General features: G+C 42.9%; 1 protein-coding gene and 1 long non-coding RNA gene across 6 annotated transcripts in view; one reads left to right on the plus strand and one right to left on the minus strand.

Moving 5' to 3' along the window:
- The window catches only part of LOC135911111 (uncharacterized), a 58586-nt gene that overhangs the window by 35289 nt on the left and 10868 nt on the right, over positions 1-12429 (minus strand). For 2 of the 3 annotated variants that reach the window (XM_065443226.2, XM_065443227.2), the window contains exons 2-10: positions 12167-12239; positions 9908-9996; positions 6411-6497; positions 3819-3946; positions 2941-3114; positions 2261-2316; positions 1383-1668; positions 801-927; positions 168-256 (exon numbers count right to left, since the gene is read on the minus strand). In XM_065443226.2, the coding sequence (XP_065299298.1) occupies positions 168-256; positions 801-927; positions 1383-1668; positions 2261-2316; positions 2941-3114; positions 3819-3946; positions 6411-6497; positions 9908-9996; positions 12167-12228 (1098 nt within the window). In that variant the 5' untranslated portion in view covers positions 12229-12239. The remainder of the gene's footprint in view (positions 1-167; positions 257-800; positions 928-1382; positions 1669-2260; positions 2317-2940; positions 3115-3818; positions 3947-6410; positions 6498-9907; positions 9997-12166; positions 12240-12429) is intronic. The other variant, XM_065443228.2, reaches the window with a different exon arrangement.
- The window catches only part of LOC135911114 (uncharacterized), a 94826-nt gene continuing 86247 nt past the window's right edge, over positions 3851-12429 (plus strand). For all 3 annotated transcript variants that reach the window (XR_011508578.1, XR_010567215.1, XR_010567214.1), the window contains exon 1: positions 3851-3979. This is a non-coding gene — a long non-coding RNA (uncharacterized lncRNA). The remainder of the gene's footprint in view (positions 3980-12429) is intronic.

The raw sequence follows: 12429 nt of genomic DNA on the forward strand, positions 1-12429 counted from the left end.
CTTGTAGTGCTAGAAGAGCCCACTACCTAACTGATGTGATTGGAACAGCTTGAGGGTGTTTTTTTTTAACAGCAAGAATCAAATCAGCCCCAAAGTTTTAGGAAGATTAGGCTCCAAGTCAACACACAGAGCAAGTGTTTCAGAAAAGACAATCCTTGGCAACTTACCAAAAGGTTGAAGGACAGTTTGAACTTCTGCAGGATGTCAACAAATTCTCGATCTGGTGGTGGCTTGGCACGCATGCTCAACATTCCATCTGGGGAATCAAGTGATCACACGTCAAAAATTACCTCTGTGAGTGACTTTGACTCTCTACAACACTAATTTTTCAAGCAAGAGCCTCAAGGGGCACTAAGCATGTTTTGAAAATGAGTATTACTAATATACATGTGATATGCCTTTGAAGGTGAACGTTGAATGAACTGAATCAATGGAAAGTTAGGTGAAAGTTCCTAAATTGTTTGGTGTACCAGAGATTTTGTTTTAACCCTATCTACCTCGTCGGCAAGAAGCAGAGTTGTCACCAGAATTTGTACCAGTATAGCTGCTAACGAGTACAGTCATCATGAGGCCATCTTCTTGGAAATTTCTGACAATTTGGTACAGAGAGTTAATCTTAACAACAGTTTATTGTATGACAGAAGCATACAGATTACAGTTCTGGCATGCAACCATAATTTGGTGTAACCCATAACGAAAAGGAATACATACATCCCATGGTAAACAAGACTTCAAGCATTGTCACGAAAGAAAGGACTTGAAAGCAAGCACAGAAGTACCAGCAACCACTTTCCACTTGCCTCCAAGATCCTTCTTTTTGTTCTTGCGTGACTTGCGGCGACGTTCCAGTTCCCGGTAGGCTGCGGCAGCATGTTGGAGTCGCGCTATGAATCGTTCGATGTCGTCAAAGCAGTGGTTCAGGATGGCCTGAAATCAAAGAAGGACAATGTAATGTTTGCTACTATCTCACACGATGGCATAATGGTATAAGGAATATCTGCTTGGATGGCTTTTCATAAAGCACAAGCGTGGGAGTACACTGAACAGAAAGCACGTTGCCTAATTCGCAGGAAACTATTTGCCTTTCATTTGTACTTGCCCGTTCTAAATGGCTACACCAATATGGAGTTTTTGCTAGACCTACCAGTGTGGCTCCATTATGAACACACGAGTCATATTTTACTACATAGAAGTGTAGAACCTAATGTTGCATTGAATACTACATTGAGTTACATGATGCATAGCTGTATCTTTCTCTCACGTGTGATTTTTCGCTCTTGAATTTGAGCAGTAAGAGTAGTTTCTCTAGCCTTTGTAGTATTGCCTGCTATCTATGAAATGGCATTAACAAGAGTTCAAAAGAATGCAAAAATGTTACTCACCACGTCACGTTCGTACTTCTCGCTTGTTGTCGAGCTGGTCTCGTCATTCGATTCACGGGCGTAGCCACCCCCTCGTGCATGATGTGCCTCTATCTTGTCGTGAGGTGGCGGCCCCCCGCGGTGCATGGGGCCGTGTGAAGGCGGCGGTGGAGACCCCTGTGACACGGCAGCGGCATTGAAAATGCTCACTTGTTCGCGCACGTTGATTCCGCCATTCACGGGGGGCTCGGGGGCTGCCACATTTGGCGGTGGGGGCAGGCCTGAGCCTCGGTCATGACTGCTGTGCCTATGTTACCAGGAGAGAGAGGGAAAGAGAACGTGTTCTTAAAAGATGTGTTCTACAAGCAGAGTTATAAAAAGGATGGCAGATCCAGCATCCTTGTAGGAATTCCAACATGCTAAGGACGTAGTCACTATACTCAAAAAATAAAAATTAAGAACAAAACAAAAAGACACGATACATGCAACAACATGGAATAAATGTTATATTTGACTGTATCTTTTTGTTGTCAAGCACACTGGTGGAGTTCAAGAATTACTGCTGTCCTGTGGGAAATGCTGCATTTGTCAAACTGGTAGGCATGTGAACGACAAATTTACAGGAAAAATCGGACTATAAAATGACACTGCTTATTTGTTTTTTCCTGCAGCATTCAATATTGCCCTTTACTTTCCCATGGGAATTAAGTCTGAAATCTGTGGGAATGGTACCAGAAGTGCAGTGCAGGCGGCACAGTATTCATCCAATGTCATTTACATTTGAGAAAATAAATGCATCACCTGCACGAACAGAAAAAAATGAAAGTTGTTGTGAACTGATAACTGATTTGCATGAAGCTAGGGCAACAAGCATGCAGAAGTGACATTTTTTGTCTTACCTTCCTCGGCTCTTTCCCATCATGAATGCCTTGATGTCGTCCACGACTTCCTTAGCCTAGAAATGACAACAAAAGTGAGCTGTCAATGACCTCTTAAACATTTTTGGCAAACAAGGGTCCGCAGTGCAAGTTAAGTAACTAGAAAGCTATTCAGACGAATCAATACACTCGTGATACATTTGACTGGCCTAAAGCAGTTTCCTGGTGCACTTTACATTCTCGAAATCGGGCACCCTGAACACGTTCATTTGGTTCATTCAGAGTTCTGAGAGGTGCTCTCACTTTCATACTGTGCGACCGACACCTGGCAGAGTTCGGGTCACATGGGCTACTGCAATCTCTGTTGTTGGCAGGGCGTCTACAGTGATGGGATTTAAGCACATGTGCATGTTGTACGTAACCATGTTTGTTTAAAACAGCAGCAGTGCTGGTGTGTTTTTGCTTAAAACCTCCAATCACAATGGCAAGTGACTGAATGTTCAGATCGGGCAAGTCTTCTGTGGCCCCAATCTCAAGGCGACTCTGCATCACCGCGATCCAAGCTGAAGTGTGGTAGAAACCAGTCAAATGTACTATCAGATCACATGTTTAATGTGGGTGAACATATTTCTATAGCAAAATTTTTGTCCGCATACGATTTCCATGGTCTCGAAATGTCAAATTCACTAGAGAAAACTTACTGAGATGCGGACACACTGGAAGATGTGCATCTCAGCATGCTCCTGCTGGCTGGATGAGGTCGGGTCATCCTGGACCACAAAGACCAGGATGTTATTGTACAGCTCTCGGGGGTCATCTGACGTGAATGCTGTCGGGTCGCTGATGAGGCTCATGGGAAAGCGCTCCACCACATCCTGTGTGTCAAGAGGAAAAAGGAGCAATGAAACAAAACAGTAGGAACCAGTTGTCACAAATCTCGTCAAGGAGCAGTCAGTGACTGTAGAACCTGTTCGAAACACATATTAAAATTTTTTTTGCATGTGACAGAGAGACCAGTACATTCTGAATAGCTGATCTCATTAACGTTCAAACTCTGTGCTTCTTGTTTGTTTGCTCCCTACAACCTATTCCTACAACATATTGGCATTCGCTCCAATAAGTTTGCCTATGAATTGGCCACCAACATTTCATATGGTAGATCTGCTAGACTTGTGTTCTGTCCTATGCTCGAACTTTTAGTTCTCTCTACTTCTTGAATCCTTGTGCAAATATTTGTTTTCAGCCATTCTTCGGATGTACTAAAGGACATGCAGTTCCTTCAGCTATGCTTGCTCATGCAAAAAAACAATGTATGCATTACGTCCCTTAATTGTAATGTTATAACAATAACCTTAATAATTGGTGCAACTGCACTCTATACTTCTGTTCACGCTCTGTACTGCACTGCTCACACGAATTAACTAGTGATGCAGAGGCATGTGTGCAGCCTAAAGTAAAGTGCGCTAGACACTTCTATTTTCAATCAATTTTCTTAGCTAAATATGACTTTGAAACACTCCATAATTTTTATGTGAAGTGATGTGAGGGGAGGGTAGGGGCTCGCGTCAATCTTACTTACTCCATTCTCGCAGTCGATGATAATGACCCATTTGCGATCCAGCTTCAGCTTCATCTTCTGCGTCCAGATGCCCTTGGACTTCTCCATTTGAAACAACTTCCGCAACCCATCCTTGGGGGTCTCCAGCGCTGGAAGGTGCGAAGGTGTGGAGTTTGCTCAAGGTAATGCTTACTCACTATGAACTTCATCAATCCTCAGTTGCAATAATAGAATGCCACTACATTCAGGGTCAGTGAATCTGTAAGCCATAACCCTGCATAACAATGCAGGCATTTCACCTGTGGTGTTAACCAAGATATTCCCTGTATTGACAAGCCTGACAGTTCCCATTCTTGATATAAGAACACATGGCATTGCCTCTAATTGGTTCGTGTCAAATGGACTGGTGTTCTCTGCAGACAACTTTGAACAGCTCATCAGAAAAGTATTCTGCAAATATTCGGTTCATCCATCATCACTTAAAACTTGGCAGCCTTGCATGGTGGCAAAATGTAGGGCCGCTCTTATGTTTCGTCGCTTTAAAAAACAAGCAAGGACAGATGTAACTTTTGTTTGCAAAACAGTGAAGAACTGTACTAGTGTGCATACCAGGTGTCCCAGCTAAAATGACCCTTCTGGGCAGATGAGACCACACATATCATTTTAGCAGCCTCGTAAATAAGCCATTAGTATGTTTTGTGTTCTATTGACCCTTTAAGGGTCAATGACGTAAATATACGGCGGTGCAAACGAAGCCCAAAATGGTCGATGCCGTATATTTACGGCGCCGTCTGTACGTTTAAAAAGCGTGACAATTTCCTAACTTTTTTTTTCTGTCATGTGCTGCCACTATGTGGGAATACAGGGAATTTTTTTCATGTGCCTCTCTCTCTCGGTTTTCGTTGCATGGTTTGTTTTAGTGCTACTTTGCTCGTGCACGGCTATATAGTACCGCTTGCGCATTGGCGTGTGGGCGGGTAACGGTTTGGGCTTTGTTCCGTGGGCCGTTTTGGCTACTTGCACTTGCAAAACTGATGGCTATCTTGTTACTAATCGCTCAAAAGGCGACCACATGTTTCTCGCTCGTTTAGTGCTCAAGAGGGTGTGCATAGGATAGATGCCGCCGTGCATGCGATTCCGTTGCTTTTTTTTTTTTCTGAGACTCGTGATAACTAATTGCCTCTGGTTGGCGATAAGATGAAGATTAGCGGAATGTCACACGTTTTGCTTTTTTGACAGGCACACAACCGCACAGTTTTCTTCAGTGCGCGCGCCTACGCAGTTCGATTAGGCTATGGATGTACAGTGCTCACGGAATGAAATAGGACACGGATCATTTAGTAGAACCCTACATATGTGCAAAGTACGCAAGAGCACCATGTCATGTCGCTAGGAATTTGATCACCAAAGGTGAAGAGGACTCCGATGTAAGTGTACACGCCACAATTACGTCGATGTGACAAGAACTGCGGCCGGTTGAAACGAAAGTATGCACATTACTTAGCCCTAAATTGACGCGTTTCATTCCGTGAGCACTGTACATATTAGTGTAAGAGCAGGAACATTTGCATCTTGCGAAATATTCTCGTTTGCGCATTTTCAAAGCCTTGAACTCTAACAATGCATCAAATTTTCAATTCTTATGAGTTTATTTCCTTTTTTATTGTTGTTATTTATGATTGAATAGTAGATATATACCAACGCAAAATATTTTTTTCTCACTTTACGGTCAACCGAGAAAAATTACGATGAATTTTTTCGAAATAAGTCCCTAAGAAAAACTGGAATCTGCAATAAAAAGAAAATCGACCCTGGGCAGTCGCATATGGCGAGAAAAATCGGCCCTCAAAGGGTTAATTAATATGTAGTGACTAATTAACTAATTTTATAGTAATACACTTTATGGCCACCATATTAATACAAGGTTTGTAAAGCACATTTGACAACATTACTTTCAGCTATTTACAATGTGCCGCCTTTTACATAGCTCTTTTCTGCATTCAATAAAAATGCAGCTGTGGCATGCAAGTGGTGGGCCGTAGATGCTTTTTATTGGTTTCTAGGGCTTTCTTGGAAGCACAGAAAAAAAGAGCTGCAAACACAGTGACACGCCGCATACTAAAAGTGGTGTTTTCAAATGTGCTGTGCAAATCTGTATTATCACTGTGGCCACAAAGTCATTATTTAAAAAGTTATAACAGTCTAACGCTCATTAATTAATAAGAACAACAAATGCAGGAAGCTTTTTAGTATGTTGCTAAAACATACAGGTGGTTTTGGCCAGGCTCTGCTTCTTTTTAACTTGCTTTGTGCTAGCTGGGACATTTGTTGAAACAGAACTTGCAAGCCACAAAGATTCTCCTAATTCAAGCCAAAATTTTGTTTCATACTATAACACGATACAGTTGATCCTCAATGTAGCAGACACGGTTATAACGAAGCATTTCTAAGGTCTTTCTCGCTGATATCTATTGCATATGATTAATATTATTTTTCTCTTGGATGGGAGGTTGGTTTAACGAGGTACTACTTTACTTTGCTGGCAACCTGCAACCTTCTATGCCGAAGCCCTTTTTCTATCTGAGGTAAAACATAACAGCACATTCTGCTTACCATACTGCTGCCCAACAGAGAAGGTTGCCAGGTGTTCCAGGAGGTACGAAGGTGCCTCCTCAGCCCCAAAGTCACTGTGCTGGTCTGCTGCAGGTGCAATACAAGGATGCCAATGAGTTAAGCATTTCGTGATGGTTCCCTACAATAAAGCTTAAGTTTCGACGTTCACTGGTGTCAGTGAAAGCTTAGAGAAGTACTGACACAAAAAATTTGGATCTTGTCTTTTCTGTTGTGATAAGTAGCTACTGTCCCAGTTATCACGCACGAAACCTCGTTTGCTTCAGTACATGGTGGTTAATTAGTTTGCTTCAGCATGCGGTGGCTAATTATTTGGAGCCTTGCCTATAGCGACTAGTAGGCCAAGTTTTGGTTTCAGAGAGCAACAAGAGTAGTCGGTCAGTTTGTGAACATATTTGGTTACGTGACCGCACAAAAATGCGATGTGCATGCTGGCGTGCGAGATTCATTGTTGATGCCGTAAAATTCCAAGCAAGCACCTCCTCCCCATGCAAGCAGCCGCCTTCACTTTTGCAGTGATTTGAAATCGGCACTATCTACGGAGCAGGTGCCCCATCCCTTTCTGCACCTTATTCACTGCTTCATAAAACCTCACCAGCTGCAGAGTCTTCTTTTAAATGTCACATCTTCATGAAATTACAGAAAACAATGCATTTATTGAGGATGAGGAATGTACTGAATAGCTGCCTTTCTCGAAATTTTCGCTCAGAATTTTACAGTAGTTGTTTTTCTCCGTCTATGTACACATGTGTCACACAATGTCCTCGTCACCCAGCAGCAACAATTTTCTGCAGACAGAGTCACCACCATATTAGACATAGCCAATGACTTTTAGGCGAAAGCATCTTCAGACCAACGGCAACTATTGGCAGCTGCCGATAGGCGGCAACACGTCTATGCTAGTGCCGGTTTGGCAACAGCTGGTTTCCCCATAAACAAAGGCAAATTTGCATGAATTCCTTTTAAAACCAGGCAAGTAAAAGTGGCAAGTGTTATAATGGACCATCCGGACAATAAAATACGATGTTTTTGAAAATTTTTAGTAATACAAAGCCACATGGAAGCATGGAATCATTTTTTTTTTCTATACTTGAGATGAGGTGAGCAAATAAGACTGCTCTTCAGTGGGGTCCACTCTTTGCATCCATTGGTGCTCAATGAACTCGGTTCATTTCTGCAGCTGAGGGCCATTGTGGGAAAACCTTTGCATGGCTGTAACCAGGGTTTAAAGCCACTTTTCATTGGAGGGGGGGCTCTCATAGGGCAGTGACCAGTATAGCGTGCGCATACTCACACGCGCACGCACGTGCGCGCACGCGCGCACACACGCACACACACACACACACACACACACACACACACACACACACACACGTGAAGCGTTGAATCACATGATCTGGCAGTGAAACAGGTTAAAGAATAGAAGCACATAAAAAAAAATACCAGAACTTGGAAAGTTAGATTTCGCTCCCACAAGGCATTAATGGTAATAAAATCACCTCCAGCACTTGTAAAATGGGTGCTGCAGTGCTGTGGCTGACCTGCCGAGGGAGGCAGAGCCCCTCCTTAAACAAAGGACCTCCTCGGCTTGAATCACTGGCTTTACCTATACCTGACTGTGTTGAGTAAGAAGTCAACAACACAGTAGGCAGCCAACATTGTGCTGTAATCACACATTGTGCATGCTCAGCGCAGCACAGTCAATGCAGATAGTTCGCGAAATCTTCCACCATGTGTGACACAACTGTTACAGCGGTACGGAGAGCATGCCAATATAACCAGTGATCGAGGACGACTGGGAGTGTGGCAATGAAGAGCATGGTAGCCAACAGAAACTTGCGATGTAACACTGTTGACGTAATGCTCTGGGATGTTTACACACCCAATTCGTTGATGTCAGTGTTGCGAAGTGCTGTGCTTTACTGTTTTATGCATGCGCATACTCTAAAACTGATTTTAAATGTTTTAAACTACATTGGCTGTTGATATTTTGTAGATGCTATGTCAGTGCCCACAGAAATCGATCTCGCCAGTTATCTCGACTGCGAAATTCTGTGTCTGTACTCTTTTAAAGGGGTGCTGCAACACTTTTTTAACACGGAAGAAATTGTTTACGATCTGTAGACGATCCTGCCATGAACATGTGAGCCAGATATTATTCCATGGTATGCTGAGGAAATGCACAATCTCTCGTAACAGATCACTCTCTCTTGCCCATAGCTTTCAAGGCACCTTCTGTTTTGTTGCTGTCAATGGCATCATAGACTGTACAACAGCCTTACATGCCAGCCATATGACGATTGTCTGGTTCGCAAGGCTGTGGCAAGAAATATGGCACGTTCTACGGGAAATGTGCCATGGGGGTGGTGTACGAAATTCTCTTTGAGTGTGGCAAGTCCTACATAGGACAGACTGGACGCTGCATAAATGAACGAACCAGGGAACACGAACTAAATCTAATGAAAGATGACGTGGCACATTTGCCAGCGCACTGCAAGGCCTGCATGTGCAAACCACATTTTTCTGAGATTAAGATTCCTTGCAGAAGCAGAAATCTAACAGCATGTGAGCTAATGGAAGCTTATTATATAAGAAAGAAAGGTTCAAGTTGCATTTGCGATACATCTATCTTGCTCTACAAATCGGAAACGAGATTGTTTGACCGCTGGATAACATAGGTTTGTGAACAGCCTGCACATGTGTGTATGTGTATATATATTCCTGAGTCACTGCCTTAACTAAACCGGTTGGAAGTGATGCCCGTGATGTCTTCTATGTGTCTTCTTTTTGTGTGTGTTTTAATTTGCAGCAAGAAACATGTCTTTTACTCAACAGAAATAAGCGTGAAACAAAGATTTTAAATGATGAATACTGTGATGACTCAATTCGGATTACAATAAAAGCGAAAGCCAGCGTACCAAATATGCACATTATGAAATCTCGGAAGCTATCATTGCCATTTTGCCTGAGCTGATTATGCTGTCATCACCAGCGAGTCTATGAGAAACATGAGCGTGCACTGATCTTTCTTTAGTCACCTTCCGCTCACACTGATATAGCACAGTAATGGCATCGTAAACTAAATGGCTGCAAACTTCAAACAAGTATTTCTGATTTTCAAACTCTCTTCTTTCATGAGTCAATGCAGTCAAAAAGGTGCAGTTATAACAGACATTCGACATATTGTTTTAACCACGCCCAACCTCCAGCAGATAGCAGTAATGAGAAAGGCATTGCATCAACCAGATGAAAGTCAGATTAGGCTCTTAGTATGTACATCCCATACACAACTGGCACAGGATAGGATAGTTGAGAGCTATAGGAAAGGTGTTTGTCCTGCAGTAGATTTATTTATCTTGCAGTGAACAAGGTTGTGGTGATGATGAATAATGATGATATTAAAGTTGTGTCATGCATCTGCTGAGACATTCAGCAAGGCAACCAAGAAGCACACAAAGCCATCGAACTGCAACGCTCACCGGAGCTGTAGCCATTGGAGTAAGCCGACCTTGAGCTCCTCATGTCTAGGTCTGCTCGGTCCTTGTGTACCAAGTAGGGGTCGTAATCACTGCAAGCACAACAAACACCACATTGGCTGCCGTCGAACACCCGTCGTCGAAATCCAGAAGCCAGCAGGAGTGTACTCGTTCAAAGGCGCAGCCTCCATCAGGCGTCGATGAGGGCACAGCATAAAACGCCCCTGCCCAGAGACTGGACTAGGTGCTTATCTCTGCCACATACCTAAAGATAACTCTCTCAATCTCGGGAACGCTTTCAGCGCTCCCTGCAACTCCACACATTCAACAAACGTGTTATCAGCCCCGAAGCAATGTCAACTGATTAACAGGCCTCCTCAAGTGAGCAGCGACCCTAGTGCAAAGATAGCTAGGAGTGGGGACAATGAAAAAGCGATGCTGAAAGAAAGTGTAAATAAATCTGAAATGCCTTCGGGCAGATAGAAACCCCTAATCACATCAAGCATTGAATCAATCAAGCATTGAAGTTATGCAATGCACCTCTGCAATAAGGTTCAATATCGCTGTTAGTGGACATTCTCCAAAGTAGTGTCTGGCTGATTATGAAGTTGCAGAGCTGCCAGTTTGTGACATTAGATAAATATAGCAGAGTAAAAAATTAGTTTCACAAGAATTTTGTATTGCTATAAATAGGTGCAGTATTTTGAACCGCTTCTTTATCTGCTTTTATTGATGGGAACGTCACTAATAAAACAAAATATAGAATATTCAAAATGACTCACAATGCCTTTTTTGCTACAAGCTCCTTTTACCACTAGCGTCAGTTTAGGTTTTCTGAATATAAGCCCAACTGTGCCGTCACTACCCCAGAATAATGTGTGGAAAAATAGTCGCTAGTCTGAAGCCGATTATCAAAACATGACTGGCTGTCAAAGCCACATCATGCAGTTCGTCCCATATGTGTTACAGCTGATTATCTTGTGTACCATGTAGTAAACATCCTTTAGTCTTTTTTTAGCTTCATATTGCAGTTAACTTAACTTTTCTGTCCTTGTTCATTCTTATTTATTTATTATTTTAACTTATGCCATTTTGTAGTTGTGTTTGTGTCTTGAGGTTCAGTCCTGCTGCCAATTAACACCAGGTCTGACAATATGAAAAACTAAGTCATTTAAGGAATAAAAAAGAAACAGCATTTCATTGAAGGTGTGCTGCTCGAATGCTTTACTAAGCATAGCATGTGACTGCAAGAAAATGCGTGCGACACTGTGGCCAATAAAAAAAGTGTGGTGTGATATCCACTTCAAGTACACTATGCTGTCTCGTACTAGCAGAAAAAACCATAACAGGCCTCCATAACTGCAAATTTATTGATTAGTAAAGGCAGATCACTGACCAGTGCAAAAATACAAAACTTTTAGGGAGCCTGCACAGATCCCTCGTTCATTATAGACCAGCATAACTTTTCAGCTGTCCATGCAACAAATCGGGCATTGACATAAAGGGACATCAGCTAGCCAGCTGATGAGAGCAGTGGGCTTGGACTCATCGACCTGATGCTGATGCAGGAGAGGGCTGTCATTTATACTTCACAAGGTATGCAGTTATGGTAAAGTCAAAATAAAAAGTCTGTAGAAGGTCGCTTAAGTGTAACTCAAAACATTGATAAAACAGCACTAAACCCAAGCTCTATAGATGGCAACCTTGGGTGACATGGCAAAGCTACGACATTCCAGCACCCATTGTAACATTTCTGTGACGTCCGACTTCTACAATGACATATTTCTTTTGGCCTCAAATGCTTGCCACAAAGGCTTCAGCAGTTGCCCTACCACCTATCGCTGTATGGACAACCACTGCTGAACCTTCATGGGCCAACAGCAGCGCTGCAACGCACAGCCTAGTGAGCGAAGGAAACAGTGTTTAGTAGAATATGCTGTAATTTCGCACTGCTAAAGTGACCACTCATTTCAAGGAGCATATTTCAAGCACCTGACTAGACTGGGCAGGCAAGATTGGAGCGCACATGCTCCTCGCAATGTGCATGGCCAGGACTGGGCTTGCCGGTACACGTCGAGCTAAAGCAGGCATTAATACAAGCCCACCTGTTACCAGTTGAAATGTCGTTTTCATTGCATCCTCCTACTGGAGGCAGTCAAAATGTTTTTAGCTGCACACTTAAACAGCTGCAGCGTCTCCGGACCACCACTGGTTCCCTATTATTCGAGGCTGTAATACAAATGTAAGGGCACCACTACTCACCTGCTCACAGAATGCCTGTCCTCCCAACTGTCCACTTTCATCACCCCTGGCATGGCTGCCATTCAATTGGCATCTGCAGCAGATGACCAAACAAAGCACAGGGAATCGTTAATGTCCATTAATCAACAGGTTCAGATCAATGTACGATGGGTAACAACAGTACAGTTTCAAAGCAAGCTAAATGGTGTAGATAGACTGCTTCGGCCAGTATAACTTAAGAGACATGAAAGACAAACATTTTGCCTGGCTAAAGCGTGAAAATA

Source organism: Dermacentor albipictus, chromosome 9 (assembly GCF_038994185.2).
Source record: "Dermacentor albipictus isolate Rhodes 1998 colony chromosome 9, USDA_Dalb.pri_finalv2, whole genome shotgun sequence".
Classification (NCBI taxonomy): domain Eukaryota; kingdom Metazoa; phylum Arthropoda; class Arachnida; order Ixodida; family Ixodidae; genus Dermacentor; species Dermacentor albipictus.